This window comes from Leptidea sinapis, chromosome 2, assembly GCF_905404315.1.
Source record: "Leptidea sinapis chromosome 2, ilLepSina1.1, whole genome shotgun sequence".
In the NCBI taxonomy this organism is placed as follows: Eukaryota; Metazoa; Arthropoda; class Insecta; order Lepidoptera; family Pieridae; genus Leptidea; species Leptidea sinapis.
This window is the reverse complement of record NC_066266.1, coordinates 26,587,575-26,611,309: the sequence shown is the minus strand read 5'-3', so window position 1 is coordinate 26,611,309 and position 23,735 is coordinate 26,587,575. Positions and strand designations below refer to the sequence as shown.

The 23,735-nt window shown below is 36.5% G+C and overlaps 1 protein-coding gene across 1 annotated transcript; it reads left to right on the top strand.

The window, feature by feature from the left end:
• Positions 1–107: 107 nt before the first annotated feature.
• Positions 108–7,352, top strand: LOC126978073 (zinc finger protein 883-like). Its single transcript, XM_050826783.1, has one exon. It carries the CDS (start codon positions 500–502, stop codon positions 2,534–2,536), a length of 2,037 nt encoding a protein of 678 aa, XP_050682740.1. The 5' UTR covers positions 108–499; the 3' UTR covers positions 2,537–7,352.
• Positions 7,353–23,735: the final 16,383 nt, after the last annotated feature.

Genomic DNA, 23,735 nt, shown 5'->3' with positions numbered 1-23,735 from the left:
CTTACATTATAAAAAGCAAACGTTGCCCTATAGCGACCTGCTTCCCACATTATAAAAAGCACGCGTTGCCCTAAAGTGACCTGCTCCGTATATAAAATACACTCGTTGCCCTATATTGACCAGCTTTTTACATTATTAAAGCACACGTTGCAATATAGGGACCTGATTCTTACATTATAAAAAATACACGTTGCCCTATACCAACCTGTTTCTTACGTAATAGATAGCTCACGTTGCCCTATAGCGACCTGCTTCTTACATTATTGAAGCATACGTTATCCTATAATGGCCGGCTTCTTACATTATTAAAGTACACGTTGCCCTATAGGGACCTGCTTCTTACCGTACATTAATTTATGCCTATTTCTTGGATGATTTTGATATGACCCAGGCGAAGGAACTGACAGGTTCGTCCTGAAACAAACATTTTCTTTATTAAATTTTCATTTTGTACTTTACAGTTAAACAACTAGCAGTTAGTAATGAGCTGGACGATAAAATGAACGCAGAAATGAGCCTTCTATGCAATAAGAGTGTAAATACGTTCAATCAATCTGTTGATTTAAATAAAACAATTCCAAATAATATGTCTCATTCAAACAATGTTAATGGAGCTAATAGAGATTCTTTGTCTAATCAATCTGACCTAAACAGATATAACGGAACAGATGCAGATAAAAAGCCTCATCTAAGTAATATAAATGGACCGCATATTTTGTCTAGTGATTCGGAGAGAGAAAATAAAATAAATACAAATGAAAAGTCTAACGCCACTATTTTTAGTGATTTGAACGATTGTTATAATATTAATGGTATAGCGCGTACCCAGTTTGGTGGTTCTAAGGAAGAACACTCCAGTAATCATAGCGGAACAAGATCGAGTTATTTAAAACTACCTAAATACGAACACACTCATGATAAACCGTACTCATGTAATATTTGTGGTAAGAGTTTCAGAGTATCTAGTAATTTGCGGAAACATAACAGAATACATACTGGTGATAAACCTTACCCGTGTAATGTATGTGGTAAGAGCTTCAGTGAATCTGGTTCTTTGCAAAAACATAACAGAATACATACCGGTGATAAACCTTACTCGTGTAATGTTTGTGGTAAGAGCTTCAGTGAATCTGGTGCTTTGCAAAAACATAACAGAATACATACCGGTGTTAAACCTTACTCATGTAATGTTTGTGGTAAGAGTTTCAGTGTATCTGGTGGTTTGCAGAATCATTACAGAATACATACTGGTGATAAACCTTACTCGTGTAATGTTTGTGGTAAGAGTTTCGCTAGATCTGATAATTTGAAGACACATAAAATAATACATACCTGTGATAGACCAATCTTATGTAATGTTTGTGGTAAGACTTTCAGTGCACCTAGTGGTTTGCAGAAACATAGCAGAATACATACTGGTGATAAACCTTACTCGTGTAATATTTGTGCTAAGAGTTTCGCTAGATCTGATAATTTGATGACACATAGAAGAATACATACCTGTGATAAACCATACTTATGTAATGTTTGTGGTAAGAGTTTCAGAGTATCTTGTGGTTTGCAGAAACATCAGAGAATACATACTGGTGATAAATCTTACTCATGTAATGTTTGTGGTAAGAGTTTCATTGAATCTTATGGTTTGCAGAAACATCAGAGAATACATACTGGTGATAAACCTTACTCGTGTAATGTTTGTGGTAAGAGCTTCAGTGAATCTGGTGCTTTGCAAAAACATAATATAATACATACCGGTCATAAACCTTATTCATGTAATATTTGTGGCAAGAGTTTCATTCAATCTAGTGGTTTGCAGAAACATAACACAATACATACTGGTGATAAATCTTACTCGTGTAATGTTTGTGGTAAGAGCTTCAGTGAATCTGGTGCTTTGCAAAAACATAATATAATACATACCGGTGATAAACCTTACTCATGTAATGATTGTGGTAAGAGTTTCGCTAGATCTGATAATTTGAAGACACACGAAAGAATACATACCTGTGATAAACCATACTCATGTGATATTTGTGGTAAGAGTTTCAGAGTATCTAGTGGTTTGCAGAAACATAAGAGAAGACATACTGGTCATAAATGTTACGAGTGTGATGTTTGTGGTAAGAGTTACAGTGATTCTAGTGCCTTGAGAACTCATAAAAAACTACATACTGGTGAGAAACCTTACTCATGCAACGTTTGTGGTAAGAGTTTCAGTCATATTGGTTCCTTGAGGAGTCATGAAAGAGTACATACTGGTGAGAAACCTTATTCATGCAACGTTTGTGGTAAAAGTTTCAGACAAAGTGGTTCCTTGAGGGGTCATGAAAGACTACATACTGGTGGAAAACCTTTCTCATGTAAAGTTTGTGGTAAGAGTTACAATCAATCAAGTGGTTTGCGGAGACATAACAGAATACATTCCGGTGATAAACCTTACTCGTGTAATATATGTGCTAAGAGTTTCGCTAGATCTGATTATTTGAAGAAGCATAAAAGACAACATACTGATGATCTATATAAATCAAACATTTGATCGCTTAAATTTATTAAAAAACAAGCTCTTGTTAAACATTTACAAAAACAATGTAATAACATGGTAATCATCTTAACATGGTATCATGGTTTTAAAATTAAAATTTTTATATTTTTATAATTGCTAATAAAATGGTCGCTAAATACCTTTATTTATTTATTTACGGTGTGTGTGAATTGATGCATCTACTGTACCATGGCCTGGTATTATTGTTGATACAGTAGTAGTCGGCCGTGAATGTACTCAATAGCTCTTGTTTTTTACGTATTAATTTACATTTTTTTTTGAGTATTTGTAGTTTGAGTATTATTGCTGCATCACTTTACATATATTGTAACTGAAATGATTTGTGAGTGATTGCCACAAAGAGTTTCTTGCCACTTCTTATTAGAGCTCAACCCTCAAAGGAGGTGGATATAAAAAGAAAAGTCATTTCCTTGACCTGCCTGAATAAGGTGATTTTGATTAGATTACCCTAAAGGATTGAGCTTTTGATTACTGTTAGTAAAAATATAATATTAATTACAAGTTTAAGCAGAATTATCAAATTGTAAGTAGAGGTATTTGGTGAGTATTGCATGATATGTAGGATCATATGGATGTATTAGGATTATTTTATTGTTGTTTGCTAAGTTCTCGTAACAGATTTCATCATGCTCGCTTAAATGTCACTGCTTGTGGCGGCGCATGGGACGGGGATATTTTAGGGAAGGGGACGCCCTTCCCTAAAATATGGTTGAGGGAGGCGATGGCTGGCTCATGCGTCATGCTCGTGAACGGGCGCTGCTTGTGGTGGCGGGGTGATCCTATTGCCGGGGACTCGGTTTCAGATTCTTTAAAGTTATTGTGTATACATATATATGTATGGATATATACATGTTTATTTATTTATAATCGCTTATAAAATGCTCACAGAATACCTTTATTGATTTATGGTGTATGTGGATGATGCAGCTACTGTACTCAATAACTTTTGTATTAATTTACATTTATTTTTTTTGACTTACTCGTGTAAGACATTGACTATTTGACGTTTGAGTGTGTTTGTTCCATCATTTTACATTTTACAAATTATATTGTAATTGAAATGATCTGTAAATCTTGATATAAAAGAGTGGCAATGAGTTTCTTGCTACTTCTTCTCATTAGCTCAACCCTTTACGAAGTAGCGGTAGATTCAATAAGAAAAATGTTTTTTTTTTTTGACATTCGTAGGTGTAATATTCGTGACCTACTTGAATAAACTCATTTTGATTTGATTTAACCCTCACTTCTGGGATTAATGACACATATTAAATTATATAATTTTTTTACTATCTATTGTCACAGACAAGTCATTGTTTATACTTTAATATTGTGAGATATTTCATTATATGTGTAGTTTAGATAGACATAAATATTGTCTCTGGTATGACGTGAATTGTGTATATGGCAGAACGTCATAGGTTGGAAAAATAACTGGTGGTTTGAATCATTACTCCTAACCCTGGATATTATAGTGGCGACGAGTTGATAAAAATAATTAGGTGCGCGTTGAGTGCCAGTGCGGAGAATGTACGGTGTGAATCAGCAAGTTAAGCGAGGTTGTTGTGAAGTGCGGTTGACATACGCCGCCAGACCAAACATGTACTAAAGCGAATACCATCAAAGACGAACTTAAATTGCCTATTCTAAACGCAACAATAGGGGATGAGGCATAAGAGCCGCTTATCTTGCTTGTTACGTAATCTGATAATACAACTGACGCCATCAGCTGAGTGAGTTAAAAATACTATAGACTGCAGAGCGTGATTCAGCCGCGGTTGAGTGACTGATGGAGAGGAGGGGGGGATAGCGATGCAGAGGAATATTAAAATCACTTGTGTTTACGTGATTATAAGGCAGTAATGTAGACGTACAGGACGACATCGGGTCGGTACCAATGCAGCGGAAGGTGACTTAGAGGATCCTTCTTCTCTTTGCCCTTGAAGCTTCGGTTGGAACGTTTACAGTAGCGAAATACACAGTTAGGAGTATCTAACGATTTGCTGTAACAACAACCAGAAATAAAAGCAAACATAACATACCCCAATCCGGCTGATCACCGCGGGGTTGATGACCAATATCCCCAAACATTATTAATAAAAACTTAAATAACACCAAAAACAAATCAATGATGCTGTATATAGCAATGCTCAATACTAGAACATTAAGTTCTCAAGAATCTTTGATAGAACTTGAACAATCGCTACACAATATTAGTTGGAACATAGCATGGAAGAAATACTGGAACTTAAAAGAAATTATGAAGGATTAGAGAGACCGCGAATACCAATTAAAGCAAAAAGAAAAGTTTTTAATGCATGCATTTTACCCAGTTTGGCCTACGGCTGTCAGACATGGAGCCTAACCAAAAAAAAAACATTAAAGCATTAGAAACTTGTCAGCATAGCATGGAGAGAAGTATGCTTTATATAAAAATACAGGACAGAATACGAATTATATCCATACTAGAGCAAACAAAAATAACTGATGTGAATTATTATATTAAAAACCGCAATTGGAGAAGTATAGGCCACAGGTTCAGGAACAAAAAGACAAATGGTCAAAAAAACATTACAGAATGATATCCTAGACAACATAAGAGGAAAAAAGGCAGACTACAATATCTTGGTTGGGAAGATGAATAAAAAAAGTAGCAGGTTGAATCTGGTCGAGAAAAGCGACAAGTTTGGGGGAGGCCAATGCCGTCAGGCTAGACATCCAATAATAAGACGTCACGGTTGTGCCACGGTTCACGTCGGCTCCGCAATTAAAAACGTTTTAAAATTGTATTAAAGTAGGTTCAGATAAATTAACTAGTTTTATAAGTTGTACGAAGTGTGTGTGACTCATAATATACTATTTTCTAAGTTAAACGTGAGTGATTGCAATTTAAAAAGTTGTTAAGATCTAGAAAAGGCTAAGCGACTGACAAGTGCTTCGAAATATTGAATTAACTTTAGCTCCTTTAAATTGTGTAAAGGTTTGGAATGTGCATATTAGTGATTTTAAAAATAATCTAGAAAGTGTGGAAAAAGTACTACGGGCGTATAGCAATCAAACAAATGATTTAAGTTTTCTTTAGTGTTAATTCCGCCAATATTTGTTTTTTAACAATTCGACACGTGTTTCGCCTCTACACGAGGCATCCTCAGGACGTGTTGTCTCGTCAAAATCTGGCACGAGACTGAGTCAGACTCAGTCTCGTGAATTAACACTAAAGAAAACTTAAATCATTTGTATAATTATGGATTTCCGCAAAGTAAAGTTTCGAGAAATTTTCGTATAGCAATCAAACAATAAAGTGAAAGTGTTAAAGCAGTAAACAGTAAATGTATGCGTCTTAGACTTAACATTTAATTTGCACTAATTATTGAACTCACGGATCATTTAACTATCCAAACACTGATATATAAAATTGATACCGAAATAAAATAAATAATTAGGGTTATAAGTGTACAAATCAGACTTTAAATTGCAATACACCGTCACAAAATTAGAAACTTATTCAATTTTGTGACATTATTTATATTATTTAATTTACAATTACCTTCAGATCCATTTCCGCTTTCTGCGAACCAGTTGGTATCAGGGGTCCTACACTTCAGTGGATAGCATCATATCTTAGCAACAGGCAAAAATGTGCTGTTATTGATAAAATAGATGACAATTGAGATATGGTCCCTTTCTTGTCCGAATACAAGCACAGTAAATGTGGCGTTCCACAAGGAAGTGTGCTGGGCCCTAACCATATATAGGATAACCAAACATCAATGTGTGTTATTTGCTGATGATATCACTATCGTTGTAGCGCCTGAAAAAATAATAATTGTATCAATAATTATGAAATTGAAATTAATAACACTATAAATAAATTAATACAATGGCTTGACATAAATAATTTAAAAATTAATCTTAATAAATCCGTATATATCAATTTCAATAAATGTTATAATCCTAAATACAATATACAACTAAAAATAACAACAATTAAAGAAGTAGCACATAAAAAGTTTCTAGGAATAATAATAGATGAAAATTTCAATTGGAAAGAGCAAGTAGATAATATATCCAAGAGAATAAATAAGTTTGTATATGCGCTTAAGCAAGTCAAAAACGTAACAAGCTTAAAACTGCTATAGGTGTCTTATCACGCACATGTAGAATCGCTACTGTGCTACGGGCTTATATTATGGGGATACAGCACAGATATAAACAGAGCATTTATTGCCCAAAAAAAGTGTATTAGGGCAATGTACGGGATGCGTCCTGAGCAATCGTGTCAACACATATTTAAAAAAACTAGGATTGTTACCTTTGCCGTCTCTTTATATCTTCAAGATATGTATGTTTGTAAAAAAAATAAAGAATTGTTTAAATCAGCTAATGATCTAAATCCGCGGAACGTGATCCACAAAGACTCGTCCTACATGATGTTCCAAAAATTACTAAATATACTAAAAGTTGTGTATGTAATTGTGTTCGTGTTTATAATAAGTTATCAAGTAGCACTAAAAATTTAATTTGTAGATTATTTAACAATAAGCTATATAGTTGGCTAAATGCTTATAATTTTTATAGTGTTAAGGAATTTATGGAAATGAAATTCTGATATTCATTATAGTTAAATATTTGCAAATAAATATATTATTATTATACCGGTGTAAATAGTAATTACCTACAAATGAAAATGAAAAATAAATAGAATTTAAATATAGGTAAGATTAAATTAGTTACGTAAGTAATCTTTGTACATAATTAAGGATTGTAAATAAAGGCTTTTATTATTATATAAGTATGATTTATTCTCTTCAGTCCTGGTCAGTCATCTCTTTTGTTGAGGTGGTAGTTTGTGCAATTCCATAAGGTTTCTCCACCATATTCGAACTGTATCTAGACGTATATGATCCCCTTATGTCTCAATTTTCTAGTAATTTCACTAGCAACGGCGGCCTTCGGATCGAAATACATTAATGCACACATTACTACTTCACGGCAGAAATAGGCGCCGTTGTGGTACCCATAATCTAGCCGGCATCTTGTGCCTTTGCCTCACACTGGTAAAGTTTTAAATAATTTTCTATAATCATCTTTACAATTACTTTTAACTTTACAACCGAACAATTTTAAAAATAGTATTTGAAGTGAACTACTATTTTTGGCCGACAGAGTTGGCAACCCTAGTTTGATGTATCAATCACAATCTGACATTCCGTAATCCGTGAACGTAAAGAGAATTTAAACAAACGTAATGTTTAAATTCTCTTTGGTAATCCGTTTCTGATTGTTGAGAACAAAATTCGGCCACAGCCACATTGCAATTCAAATGAAGGAACTGTGGAACACCTTATTTTATTTGGTGTTAATATTGGTTCCTCATTAATAGGCTAGTAATTTTATATTGATCTGTCAAATACATCGACTTTTCTTTTATTGTTGCCATATTATGTATGAAATCATTTAGTGATGGTACTGTTTCATATTTTATGGCATAAATTCCATCTTTTTGTAATGATGACGTGGTGCTGGTGGCCAATTACCATCTCACTTTCAGAAATTTAAAAACATCTCCATTCTTAGTTTCTTACACAATGCTAGAAGCATACGGCAAGTAGTAGTCGTTGGTGTATCATGATGTAACATGTCAAATGGCCACATACAAAAACAATCTTAATCTTACATTTACTCTGTAACCCCTTATTTATACAAGGTATGTGCATGTACCACAGATTTTAAATATTACCCACAAACAAAGTAATTACAAGTATTAGCATCAACAGGAGTCTTGGGTTTAAGTTCAAAAAAAATAACTGCTGGTCTTGGTTTCTGGGAAGTTCCAGCTGTCATAGGTAGTAGCACTACATTTTCTTGCAGTATTATCTGTTCTTCTATGATTATTGGTTGTTGTAAGTAATCTATAAATAAATAATATTATTAAATCACGGACGAGTAAAAAAATAAAGACTCCGTGTCACCTTACATAACAGTGAGGCACCAAAACAAACCGGTAAACTTGTAAATACATAGCCCCACACATACACTAATACAAGCCGATCGGCCGCCATTATGAGATTTGCCATTGTCTGTGACAGTTTGCGTCGCAATAAAATATTTTAAAAATGCCGTCGTGCGTTGTGAAAATGTGTAAAAACAATAATAAAAAAGTATATGTGGATATATAATTATTTAAGGGAGAAAAAATTGTGTAACTAGTATCCCCCGTTACCGCACACACACTAGCATAAAGGTGCTTCACTTGCTAATTTCACGGCGCGGAGTCCTCTTTTTTACTAGTCCTTGAATTAAATATAAGTAATCTAAATAATACATCCTGAAAATATTTTTTTTTCCCGATTATTATATCCAAAACTATATTTATTTATAATAGATATGCAGCATGATATCTGAAATCTTGTTGAAAGTAATTTTGCATTATAAAGATCACTATGAAAGTTGTATTTGTCTTTATCCAACTGTCCAATGTGTTTGTCCCCTTTACCCTCTCCAGCACTCCCAGTGTGGAAACTGTTAGTTTCAGTTTTTTTTTTATAATTTTTATCATGCAATCAGTCGAGAGACTATGAACAACTGATGTGTTCTGAGATTATTCGCGATTTCATCTCTATATTTCATCATGGCTGTCTAGTATATCCCGTCTTACCAGCCTGGGCATTGCCTTAGGAAAAGTTAATTGCGCAGCAAGTTGGTTTGGGTGGGCCATCAGTGTTTTTTTGCATTCTTCTCTCCTGAGGCTGAGTGTAATGTGGACTGAATTTTGCCCTGGAGTGGCAATATCTGGATGTGCTTTGATCTTCTTTAATTTGAAATATCCTATTAGTTAAATATGATTTTATCAGAGCATTGTATTGGTATGGGGGGTGTGCGAGAGTGAGAGAACTTGTTCAAGTCTACGGCTCATATATATTTATGTTCTAACTTGACATAACCTACCTTTAGTTTCTGGGAAAGGATTTGGTTTCCAGATTAGTTTTAGCTTGATATAATGATCTTTAATGTCATCTAGATTCTGTTATCTCAAACATAACTATAAATACTGGTTGTTGCCTCATTTACCTACCTTTAGTTTCTGGCAAAACATTTTATATGCTCTACTTGAAATAAATATGGATTAGGCTTTCTTGGTCGAAAAACGAAAAACGAAATTTTATTTATAGAAATGCTTTATTGACGACACTAAATACATAAAAGGATCCTTTTTGTCTTTAATGATGTTTCTCCTTCACAAATATTCCATAATGAAATCTGCAAATTTTTTTGCTAAAAAATCTTTTGACTGATCACCACTTACTTTCAATATGCTGAGTATGGGTACCATCTTTAGCCACAAATGGATTGAATGGATCTGGGTCACTGATACACCTTGTTGTGGATGTAAGCATATAATTACGCCCACCAGCAATCAGTGTCTATAGTGGTGCCTTCTCTACATTGTGGTGCCTTATAAAGGGGATGAGGTCATCGGCACTCCCTAATGTTCCCAGGATACACTTCACGATTAAGGTCTTCACTTCCATCTTCAATAAGGCCTTGGTCCCATTGTCCTTCAATGTGTCTCCCTAGAACAAATTGCACCAATTAAGAAATAGACATTGAAATATACAGATATTTAGATATTGTGTGTATGCCATTAAAAATATTTCTGACCGGGGGTCTAACTCAACCCAAACATAATTCATAAACTTTCTCAGATTTTGACAGAATTATAATTAATCCAATTGTATCTGATGCAACATACCTATTTAAATAAGTTTTATAAATAACATATTACCTTTATTATATTTAAGATTCCCAAATTCGAGATCAGGGCCACCAATCTTGCCAAATTCTTGTTTCTGTATTTGGTACAAAACAACTTCTCGGCGATATGAGTACCAGTGGCCAGTCACATATTGTGGCACATGACAAGTGATCACAGAACACTTTTACTCTACGAGCAAGTGATGCTCTTCTTCAGTAAAATCAACATGAATTGCTACATAATATGCAAACCCTTAGAATAATAACGCTTAGAATGTGAGTAGGCCCAAGCAAAATGAAGCAGTTTCAACAGCCTGGCGCAACTCTCTAATAAACTTGAATATGTATGGCATTGCACTAAAAATAATGGCGGCAAACTCTGTCTCGCTCAAACATATATTCGACTCTTTTGTTTGTTTTGGTTTGAGTGTCATGTGACATGTCATTCATTCAAAATAAAAGTTTTCTTTTACTTTATTCGTGTATTATAATAAATGCGTAAGACTTTCTAAGCTATACCATGTAATAAAAAATGTGTAAAATATGTGATTTAAAATCTAATATCTATAGTAAGAGAATTTTTACATGGCGAAATTATTTTTGGATAAAGAAAGGTAAGCACTTATGAACAAATGATAAGCTAATAAAGAATGCTTAAAGTTATTAAAAGTGATAGAGTATTGATTTAATTCGGTTAAAAAATATTTTAGTTGATAGAGCTTTAGTCCACGATTACAATGATACCACTCTTATTACAAGGTAATGCACCGTTTTCGAGAAAATGACGAAAAAAATTCTAACATATTCTATTCTATTCTTCCTACTATGGCTCCTATGGAAGGTATGCCACAAGTTTGCCAATGTCACGTTAAGGTAGACCACCAAGTTTAGAGTATTCTTTTACTAATTTTAATGGTATTGATCGGTGCTTAAGATAGAAACAAGTTTTATTTTCTTATACCTGAAACAAATATACATGTTGTTAGGACTATAAGGGACAAACACAAATATAATTACTTAAATTATTTGATATAAGTACTTAGTGCTATTTACAACTTAATCTTATTTATTTTAATATATTTACACAAAATATATACAAAAGGAGTGAAAACTAGGGAGAGACATTTAAAGGAAGTTGGGTGGGGAATTTCAGGAGGTATAAAATTGTATAAAGAAGGTTGTGTTAAAGGGCAATTGAAGAATAAATGATCCACGTTTCCCTCATCTAGACCACATTCACACAAGGAATTGTCCCTAATTCTTATTTTAGCCAAAAATACTGGGGTACAAGCATGATTAAAACGTAAACGACAAATAGTTGAAATCACTGACTTGTTGGGAATTTTAAATTTCGAGAACCAAGGTTTCTGAGGAATTACGGGTTGTAGATCTCCATAAAATTTGCCTTTAGAGTTTTTGGAAACTAGCCAAATGCTGGACCAACTCTCATGCAACTTGGGTTTCAGGATGGTGCGCAAGTCATGGGAGAAAATTTTTGAGTATTGGAGGGAACCTGTTGCAATAGCTGTCTTCGCACAGGCATCTGCATTTTCGTTACCAAGAATGCCTGAATGACCTGGAATCCATGCTAAAACGATGATAATATTGAGGTCATAGCATTCTTTCAAAGATTCCCTTATTTTAAATATAATTGGAAAATGACTTTTAGACCTAAATGGATTTGACAGTATTGATTGAAGGCAACTTTTGGAGTCTGAAAGAATAATAGAATTGTTCATGCCATGAGCCTTAACTAATAAAATTGCTTCAAGAATGGCAATTGATTCCCCAGTGAAAACAGAAGTGATAGATGGGCAGCTGTAACTGAGTATAATTCTTGTTGAAGGAATCCATGCTGCAGCACCAACAGGGCTCATGTCTGTTTTTGAAGCATCAGTGTAGATTTTATGCCAATTTTGAAAATCAGAGTACATTATCTGAGAAAAAGTTTTATTGGCTTCTATGGAAAACTTATCTATACCTAAGTTTAAAATTACAGATGGTTGGAAAGTGAGTGCACTAAAAGGCATAGTAAATAGAGGCAATTTAAAATATTGGAAGAGAGGTGAGAGAATAATAAGTAACTGTGGAGAATGCAGGGTCTTTTGTCTTCAGGAATATTATTATTATTGTATAAAGCAAATAGTTGGTCTAATTTTGGAAGCAAGGGATGTCCACAACATTCAGCTAATTTGAGAAAAAATTGATTGGCAAGAAATTGACGGCGAAGTGAAAGGGGATGTTCCACACACTCTACTTGCATGGCATTAATCGGGCTAGATTTCATGGCTCCTAATATTATGCGTAACCATTTAGCCTGAATTTTGTCCAGTTTATTCAGACCTGCTTTATTTCCTGGGATCAAGAACATAGTGCCGTAATCCATGTGGCTGCGAATGATTGCATTGTACAATAATTTTTGGGTGAAGGGGGTGAGCTCCCCACCAGACACCAGATACAGAGTGCAGGATATTAATGTTTTTCTCACATTTCTGTGAGACATAATCAAAATGCTTTATGCCTGATAATTTTTGATCTAACCAAATCCCTAGAAATTTAACATTGGTAACAACAGGTAACTCAACATTATAAATTTTAATTTTAATATGGGGAAAGTCTTTTATTTGTAAATAAAACTACTTTTCTTTTAGCAGTTGATAGTGACAACCCATGTTGCATTAAATAATCAGCAAGATATTCAAGTGCACAATTTAACTGATTGGATGAATCCTGTATGGACTTGTTGGAAGTATACAGAACAATATCATCTGCATATTGCAGTATTTGGCAGAAGGGGGATACAGAGCTATTGAGGTCATATGTATACAGATTGTAGAGAAGGGGACTAAGGACTGAGCCTTGAGGTAAGCCTTTCCAAACTGACTTAGGAGGGAGGTAAGAGGATGGACCTTTGATAGTGATTGTTCTTTCCATTAACATATTACATATGAAACGAGATAGCTTCACGGGGAGAGTTCAGCTGGTTGAGTTTACTCCTGAGTAGAGGAAGTGATACATTATCATATGCAGATTCTATGTCAAGGAAAACTCCCAAAAGGTGTTCTTTACTGAGGAGTGCTATTCTTATGTCAGTTGTAAGGATGCCTAAGCTATCTAGGCAACTCTTGCCCTTTCTGAAACCATATTGAGAGTTGGAAAGGAGATTATTGTTTTCAACAAACCACTCAAGTCTGTGTTTTATCATGATTTCAGAAACTTTTGCAAGAGTAGAAGAGAGGGCAATTGGTCTATAACTTGTGGCTTCAGATGGATTCTGACCAGGTTTAAGAATTGGTATTATTACCTGATTTTTCCAGGATGGAGGGATGACCCCAAAATCAAAAAGGTTATTTATAATATCTAGGTAATATTTCTTTGATGTAGTTGATGAGTTTTTGATGAAAGAATAGGGGATTCCATATGCGCCAGGAGCAGAATCAGTTAGACCGTCTAAAGCGAGAAGGAGTTCAGAAAAAGAGAAAGGAGACTCTAAACTATGAGTAGAGGCAAGAGGGCTTGGAGGGGATGGAAAATAGTCCATGTTTGGAGCTGAAGGGGGGGACATTCTATCTGAAAAGCATTCAAGCCATAAAGATGAATCCACACTTAAATCATGCTCTTGAGCACAAAATGAACCTCTAAATTTTATAATTTGTTTCCAAACCATTGAGGATGAAGTGCTTGGAGACAAATTTTGGCAAAAGTTAATCCATCCTTGCTTTTTCTTTTTTTTAAATAAATATGTAGCTTTAGCTGCAACTTTTTTATAGTGAATAAAGTTAGAAAGTGACATGTTTCTGTTATAATTTTTTTCCGCTAACTTCCTTTCTTTGGCAGCAGCAGTGCACTCAGCATCCCACCAAGGAGTTGAAATTTTATTTAAAATAGGTTTCTTCAAAGGGAAGTTATTGTCAGCACAAGTAATCATAACGGTTGTAAATTTCATATAGTTATCTACTACATTAAGATGGTTAGTGACTGGCAACTCTGCAATTTTTTTATCTAGACAAGAAGAGTAATAAGGCCAATTTGCATCTACTAATTTATATTTAAAGGATGAGGAAGGGTTTTCGGGAGGGATTACTTTGTCAGGGATAGATATGATTATAGGGAAATGGTCACTGCCATAGGAATTTTGTAAAATGTTCCAAGAAAGGAGAGGAGCCAGACATGGAGAACACAAGGTGAGGTCAACTGCACTTTTGGGATTTTGAGAAGGTGAAACCCTGCGGGTAGGAGAGCCATCATTGATCACACTCATCAAATATGTCTAACAGATAGAGGGCAAAATAATCACTGTGGCTTGAGCCCCATGAAGTGTATCAGGGATAGAATGATGGACAGTAGAGCCTCCAAGAGGTTATCATCCTGCGCTGATGATGAAAAATTGGATTGATGGGATAGTGCAGAACCACTCGGGAAGGATGAAGGAACATAGGCAATGATGGCCTGATGAGCAGCACGATCATAGGACACTTAAAATGGGTCTGGAGCGTGAAGGGAGTGTTACAGTTTTCCTGTAACTGACAGTAGGAGAAATGGGTGGCTGAGTGGTATGAGCTGCCTGAGAGGAAGAGTTATGGGGTAATGAGGGATTAAGGAGAATTTCAGAGTAAGGCTTTACTGATTGCTGCCTCCTCATAAGATAAGTTTTCCTGAGACATGATTGCTTTAATGGATTTTTGTCTACCATGTTCAGGACAAGCTTTGTTGGTGGCAAAATGTTGACCTGAGCAATTTATACAAGAAGTATCTTTATCAGTAACCTCACATGTATCACCAGCATGGGATTGGGCACATTTGAAGCACCTTGGCTTAGATCTACATACTGTTTTTATATGGCCAAAGCGGCAACAGTTCTGGCATTGGATAGTAGGGAACAGGTATGTTTCTATGGGGAGGGAATTGTGGAAGAGGAAGATTTTTCCCTGAAGCAATTGGCCTTGAAATGTTAATACAATGGTTTGGGTTGGTACCCAAGTCACTCTACCCTCCTCAATTACTTTCCTATTGAGTCTGCGAACCTTTAAAATCTTTCCACAACCAGTGGGAAGATCAACCGACACCACAAACTCATTCATAGACAGGTCCACTGGGACTTGACGAACTATACCCATCTTGGTGATGTTATAGTTGGGAATTGTTGCGGTATATTTATTAGCGGCTAAAAGTGGGTTATCAAGAAAACTGTTGGCATCTTTGGCTGTTTTAAATTTTATTTCTACCTACTTTTTTTATTCCGTCAGGGCAAATATTAGCAATTTTGTGCCTGTGGAGAAGCTGGCCGAATTTAATTGGCTTTATAGTGAGACCTGAGGCAGGGTCTTCTTCCATACGGGAGACGTGGATGAAAAAAAGGTCCTTTATCAAATGTTGTATACTGTTTGATACCAATTATTAACGGTGGATCACTATATACATTTTGGATAGAGGCAGAAGCCATGTCCGTATCGATAATTGTTTTTTTAGGCGCTGCGTTTCTTGAAGAACTATCTTCTAGCCGTCGTTTTGAGCCGGTGAGAGCAGGAATATCCGGTGGATCCGGAGATTCCGGAGGAGAGATCTCCATAGTGTAGAAGTTAGTTGCTGTTAGTTAGGTTAGATGTATGATGAACTAATATCTATATTAAAATTTTAAGACCACTCACCAAAATAAATGTATAATAACAGAAAAGAAAACTGCTGCAATCAATTTTACAATAGGCTGCAGTAGATAAAGCCTTTTTAAAAAAAGTGGTAACTAAAACTCGACTCACGCGTGATAGCTACCCGTCAACCAATTCTAACATAATACAGATAAATCAAAGACAGGCAAAGGGTTAAAGCCCATACAGCCATAAATTGTATGAAAAACAGTGAAATGAAATGTAAAAAATAGTCTATGACAGATTAGACGGCTTCATCAATAAATATTTTTACATAAAAGGAAAACATTTATAAAAGGGTTTATTGTTCATGTTCATCAATCCCCAAACATCTATCGCCGCTGCCGCGTCACGCTACGCTCGGCTCGTGCGTTGTTTTAACTGTTCTAATATAACTTAACCTAACCAATTTTAATGAATTGTATATGATAGAGCTTTGGTCCACGATTATAGTGCTACCACTCTTATTACAACGTAATACACAGTTTTCAAGAAAAACCAAAATAAAAGTCTACCCTCCCCCTCCCTAATTTGTTAATGGGGGGAAACGCCTACTATTTGGTTCTGGCACTCGCCGGCCGCTGCCGCGGCACGCTACGCTTGGCTCGTGCGTTGTTTTAACTGTTCTAACATAACCTAACCTAACCAATTTTAATGAATTGCAGTTGATAGAACTTTGGGGATTCATTACTTTTACTAATTTATGGCTGTATGAGCTTGAACCCTTTGCCTGTACTTATATTTTACTAAGAAACCAAAATCATTTTATGACAGTTTTTAGCCTCCCGCCGCGATGGCAGCGCTCATCTAGTGTTTATTTAAGCTCAAGAAAGTTAGCCCCCCAGATTTTTTTTATTTTTTAATTTTTTTCTTTATTTCATCGTAGTTCGCCATTTGTCCTTGATTGTTCTCTATAAACATTTGTTTGTTCTCGATTTATTTATTTAAAAAAAATTGCAATTCATTAAAATTAGTTAGGTTAGGTTATGTTAGAACAGTTAAAACAACGCACGAGCCGAGCGTAGCGTGCCGCGGCAGCTGCCGGCGAGTGCCAGAACCAAATAGTAGGCGTTTCCCCTCATTAACAGGGGGCGGGGGCTAACTAAAGGGTATGCTTTTAATTAATTGTTTTTAAATAAACAACAAAAGAACAAACAATTATTTATAGCGAACAAACTATGAACTAACGATATGTGATATTGAAAATTCAAAAATAGAATTAGAACTTTATTCGTTATTTTTTTGGAAACGGTGCATTACCTTGTAATAAGAGAGGTATCATAATAATCGTGGACTAAAGCTCTATCAACTACAACATTTTTTACAACCAATTCGTGCTATGGGATATTTATTTACGTGATTTACCTGTTTTAGGTAAGTTTTTTTTTTTAATTTTCTTGAAAACGGTGCATTACCTTGTAATAAGAGTGGTATCACTGTAATCGTGGACTAAAGCTCTATCAACTACAATATTTTTTACATCCAAATTCGTGCTAAGGGATACTAAGTCCAACCCTTTAATTAATCTTGGGTAAAAATTATAATATTATAGTCTATCTCTAGTGTTTGACACTTTTTTATCGATTGTCGACATTTTATTTTAAATTATTATAAAATTTATTTTTAGTATTTTTATGGTATCTATATTTTTGATTCATAAGTTTATTGAACTTAAAATAGTTTATAAGTTTATTAACCTTTAAAATCCTTTTATTATATTGTGGTTATGATGTGAAAAAAATATTTTAAGCCTAAAAATTAGGGTTAACTTACTTCTGTTAATATGTATTCTGTTATAATTTCAGATTCAGGACCCACGCCAACGCAAAACAAAACTATTAATAAAATATTAATTATGTTAATTGTTTTTTTGTTTTGATAACTAAAACGTATCCCTTAGTATAAACAAGTAAGACTTTGCTTAGGTCCATATTAAAATTAACAAAAGAGAACCTTAAAATTAGACATTATTTATTTATATATTTTATATTTATTGATAATAACATAATATATATATATTATTTTCAAAAAAAATATGGATTGATTCCAACCCTATATCTAATATCTTTAAATGAGCAATTCTTGTCTTATATCTTTAAACGAGCAATTCTTGTGTATATATATATATATCGAATCCAGATGTCCTATTAGTTTTTTTTTTGTTCAAGTTTTGTACATTCTTAAAAATCCGAGCAAGGCTCGGTCGTCCAGATATTATTTATTATATTGGCAGCTCTGATATTACGTCATTAGTTGATTGTGTTGGTATCAAGATTAAGTGCAATACAATACAAGCTACATTTCTCATTATTTTGTATGGCACTCCCGTCTCTTGAACGTTGTGTTTAAATTCTCTTTGGTCGTTTATGACCACATACATTTCCCGCCGCGTCAGTGTCATTCTGTCAACTTCCAATCAGTGTGCGAAATTTAATTGAAAAATGATTTACTGTGCAGTGAAAGGATGTCACAAGGCGTCATATAATAAAAATTTGTGATAAGATAATCACATTTCACACCTAAATACTATTTCACAACTTTTAATTTAAGCTAATACATTTCTCAAAAAAGCAAAATATTTTATAAACAAAACACGCCATTAAAAAATATGTAGCCACCTATAAATGTACTATATACCGCGAGAACCTCCGCTGGGATAGTTTTTTGTGGTTAATATTGATAGGAGGCTATAATGTACGACACCACATGATGTTTTAAGTATTCAAAGTCAAATAATCTTAATTCAATTAGGCTTAAACTAAGAGCTTTGAATAGTCACTATAAATATTTCATTTAAATTACTGAATTTACCATATGTACGTAAAAGTTGAGCTCGTGATAACATTAACGGTCACTCTCTTTAACCGACTTAAAAAAAGGTTCTCAAAACGTCGGTATGTTTTTGAAGTGAAACTTCTTTATCGACGTATGAGAGAAATTTTATAGCAAATCGTCAGGATTTTCGGTTACGTGCCATTTTGTTTTTTTAAATCCAAGATGGCTGCGTGCAAAATTATGCCTTCAACAATATTGATATCGTATTAATTTTTCAAAAATGATCCCAAATTAGTTCTCTATACCCTCGAGAACCTTGGATATAGCTGAGAACGGCTTCTCTATCGTCTCGCTTTTTCGTTTCATCGAGTTTCAAAAAGCAACGATTCTAAAGAACTTCTTTACTTACACTTCAAAAATTGTTGCAATAATAATTTATTACCTTTACCTGTACAAGTTACCAAAAACCTTACCGATACCATACCTGATAAACATACCACCAATACTCAAAATACCAAGTTACCAGACCCTACAAACAACTTGACGTCTCAGCCTATCAAAATGTCAAGGACAGGCCGACACATCAAGTTGCCGGTGCGTTTCACTTGAAGGGGACTCCTGCAGCTGTACCTACAACCAATAATATCAATTAATACAAATGTCTAATATCTAACTTGTAACGTAATACCTTCGTAGCATTATAGATCGTAGAAATATTAATCGTGCATAATAACTGTATTAAGCGTATGCCGAAAGATTCGTTCTGAAAAGAACATTTTATTTTATATAACGTAATATTAGCTCTGATTAAGATGAAGAACCATTTCATAATGCTGTACATCAACTTATAGAACCATACAGATCACCAGTAGTCAACTCATCTTCTCTCGACGGCCGCGGATATACTCACGTGATCAGTAGTATGCTCCGCGTTACACAACCGCACAGCAAGGCCGAGCGTACTCGACTGACGCGTCGGGGGTCGATCACTATTCATACAATTTTAATCAATGAGCGACAGAGTAGGTGCTAAATGCTCATTGACATCGTATGATCGAGGTTCGACGCGAGTTCACACAAGCCCGCGTTCGCTGGCTGGCTTACTGCGATAGCATTAGTTTTAGAGCGAGATAGAACACATAATATTATTTTCATTTCTTATTGAATGAAACGTTTTACTATTGGTTAATATGTAAGCTTTAGTATTGGTGTGTATTTTCAAAACTTGTAAATATTTTTTAAGTAACAATTGTAATTGGGTGACTAGTTTTAAGGATTTTGTATATATATCACTTTCTAATAAATCATATATCTTCCTCATATTCCTCACAGTCAAGCAGTTGTTTTATATAATCGCCAAACGCTCAGTCTCTAAAATCTCATGGGCTGCGTTCAAGCGGCAATTAACGACGTGCTTGCACAGATCCCCGCCGCTGAAATAGTAGTCTTGGGTGATTTCAACAGGCGTAATGCCGAATGGCTTGGATCACTTACCACAGACTACGCAGGTCGATCTGTGCATAGTTTCGCATTGGTCTGTCCCAATTGATTGAGTCGCCAACGCGGCTCCCGGATGTGGATAGCCATATGCCGTCCTTATTGGATCTTCTGCTGACAACACATCCCGATAGTTACCAGGTCTCTGTCGACGCCCCTCTCGGAACGTCCGACCATTGCCTGGTCAGGAGTGTAGTGGCTATCCGACGCCAACGTCGCAGGCCACCAGCGACCCGCCGCGTTTGGCACTACAAGTCAGCAGATTGGGATAGGATGCGTTCCTTTTTTGCATCCTACCCTTGGGGCAAGGCTTGTTTCCCTTCGGATGATCCTAGTGCCTGCGCCGTTGCAGTAGCCGATGTGATACTGCAGGGCATGGATAGTTTTATAGCAAGCTCTGTAGTACCGATCGGTGGCAGATCACAGCCCTGGTTCGATGCGTCTGTTAAAGCAGCATCTGACTGCAAAAAACAGGCGTATCGAACTTAGGTTGCGGCGCTGGGCTCAAAGGATCCGAACTGCAAAGTTCTAAAGAGGAAATATGTGCTTCCAGATTTTTTAAGCGGAAAATCGCCCGTGAGAAGTCAAAGCACGTCGTCAAAATCGGCGAGCAGTTTTCCAATTACCGGACTGGAACACGCAAGTTCTGGTCGTTGTCGAAAGCTGCTCTTGGTAACTTCAACCAGCCGTCCATGCTGCCGTTGCACATGAGGAATGACACCCTAGCCCATACGGCAAAAGAGAAAGCCTAGCTCCTGAGCGCTCTTTTCGCCTCCAACTCGACTCTTGACCACAATGGAAAAACACCGCCGACCATCCCATGGTGTCAGAGCTCTATGCCTGAAGTACAGTTCAGACAGAAAACTGTTAGGCAAGATCTGTTTTCATTGGACGTCAGGAATTCGAGCGGGCCGGATGACATTTCTCCAATCGTGCTTAGAACGTGTGCCCCTGAGTTGTCGCCGATGCTAAGGCGTTTATTCCGGCACTCTTATTCAAAAGGCGTAGCCCCTGAGTCATGGAAGTCAGCCCTTGTCCATCCGATCCAAAAAAAAGAGTTCAATCGGTCGGCAGGTGATCTTCTGGTATACCTAACACATAGATGGGCGGCGGCTATTGAAAGCAAGGGGGAAGGCCTGGCAGTTAACCTGGATATAGCGAAGGCCTTTGATCGTGTATGGCACAAGGCGCTCCTCTCAAAACTTCCATCGTTTGGGCTTCCCGAGAGCTTATGCAAGTGAACCTCCAGCTTCCTCACTGGGCGCAGCATACAGATCGTTGACGACGGATATCGCTCGAACCCGAAGCCCGTGAACGCTGGAGTGCCCCAAGGCTGTGTGCTATCTCCCACGCTGTTTCTTCTGCACATCAATGATATGTTTGGCACCTCCAACATTCATTGCTATGCAGACGACAGCACTGGTGATGCCATATACACGGGCCATGCAGGTCTGTCTCAGGAAATCGTCGACCAGTGCCGGAAGATACTTGTGTCTTCTATCGAGTCCTCTCTCGAGAAGGTCGCGGAATGGGGTAAGTTGAACCTTGTCCAATTTAACCCACAGAAGACTCAAGTTTTCGCGTTTACCACTAAAAATCCCCATTTGCCGTATCACCGCACTTCAACAACACTTCCCCTAAAGCCGAGCCTTGTATCGGAATACTGGGTCTCGAAATCTCGAGCGATTGCCAATTCCGTGGCCATCTGGAGGGCAAAGCCAAATTGGCTTCGAAGAAGCTGGGCCTCATCAATAGAGCACGGCAATACTTCAAGCCGGCCCATATTCAAGCCCTGTATTTGTACAGCTGGCGCAGGTCCGGCCACGCATGGAGTATTGCTGTCATCTCTGATCTGGCACACCCCAGTATCAACTCGACCCATTTGACCGCATGCAACGTAGAGCAGCTCGAATTGTCGGGGACCCAGTGCTCTGTGAACGGCTGGATCACTTGGCGTTGCGTAGAGATGTCGCTTCATTGTGTGTCTTCTACCGCATTTATCACGGGGAGTGTTCCGAAGAGCTGTTTAACCTGATTCCTGTCGCCGAATTCCACCTTCGCAGGACACGCCACAAGTTAGGATATCATCCCCATCATCTGGATGTGTGTCGGTCCTCCACAGTGCGGTTTTCAAGGAGCTTTCTTCCACGTACTACAAAGCTGTGGAATGAGCTTCCTTATGCGGTGTTTCCGCGACGATACGACATGGGTATCTTCAAAAAAAGCGCATACTCCTTCCTTAAAGGCCGGCAACGCTCCTGTGTTTCCTCTGGTGTTGCAAGAACTTGTGGGCGGCGGTGATCACTTAACACCAGTTGACCCGTACACTCGTTTGTCCTCCTATTTCATTAAAAAAAAACTAACACCAGTAAATTTACGAACCAATCTTAATTACTAACAAAAGCAATAATTGTTTGTAAGTTAACTAACTTAATCTAATATAACTTCATGTTTTATTAGCTGTAAGAAATAAAAGGCGGTTTTATTTTTATTTATGTATTCTGTTATGTTAAAGCATAAGCCACATTGAAATTCTTACCACAAATACCACATAAGTAAGATTTATCACCAGTGTGTTGACATTTATGTCGTTTAAAATCACTAGATCTTGTTCCGCTATCATTAATTTGATCCTAATTATCGGTAAGTTTTAAAAATAATCAATTTAAATGCTAATAAACTTTTTGCACTAATGGGTTAATGGTGTGAGACATTTCATTTGTGTCTATTGTATATGTTCCTTTGAACCACCAGACAGGGTGGGCGCCGTAACATTAATATCATAATTTTTTGACATTTTATTTCCAGCCGGCCCACATTCTAGCGCTGTACAAAGCGCAAGTCCGGCCACTCATGGAGTATTGCTGTCATCTCTGGTCTGGCGCACCCCAGTATCAACTCGACCCATTTGACCGCGTGCAACGTTCGAATTGTCGGGGACTCTGTGAACGGCTGGATCACTTGGCGTTGCGTAGAGATGTCGCTTCATTGTGTGTCTTCTACCGCATTTATCACGGGGGTGTTCCGAAGAACTGGTTAACCTGATTCCTGCCGCCGAATTCCACCTTCGCACGACACGCCACAAGTTAGGATATCATCCCCACCATCTGTATGTGTGTTGGTCCTCCACAGTGCGGTTTTCAAGGAGCTTTCTTCAATGTACTATGAAGAATTTTTATCTTTATCACGAAATATTAATTTATGTTTATTGAAATCAACAGATTCATTGTTTGTTTCACTAAAAAAAGTGGGATTGGAGTTTGTAATTGAATATATTTTATTTTCTCTCTTCGAAGCGTTAAATTAATTGTGCATTGGACCATTGATATTATTGGAATGAGGCTTTTTATCTGCATCTGTTCCATTACGTCTGTTCAGGTCAGATTGATTGGACGAAGAAGATCTAGTAGCTCTATCAAATCAACAGATTGCTTGAACATATTTCCACTCTTAATGCATGGAAGGGTTGTTTCTGCGTATGTTTTACTGCAGTGCTCTTTACG

Bases quoted from the DNA above. Each gene is read 5' to 3' on its own strand.
- LOC126978073 (XM_050826783.1), top strand. From the start codon at position 500: ATGAACGCAGAAATGAGCCTTCTATGCAATAAGAGTGTAAATACGTTC.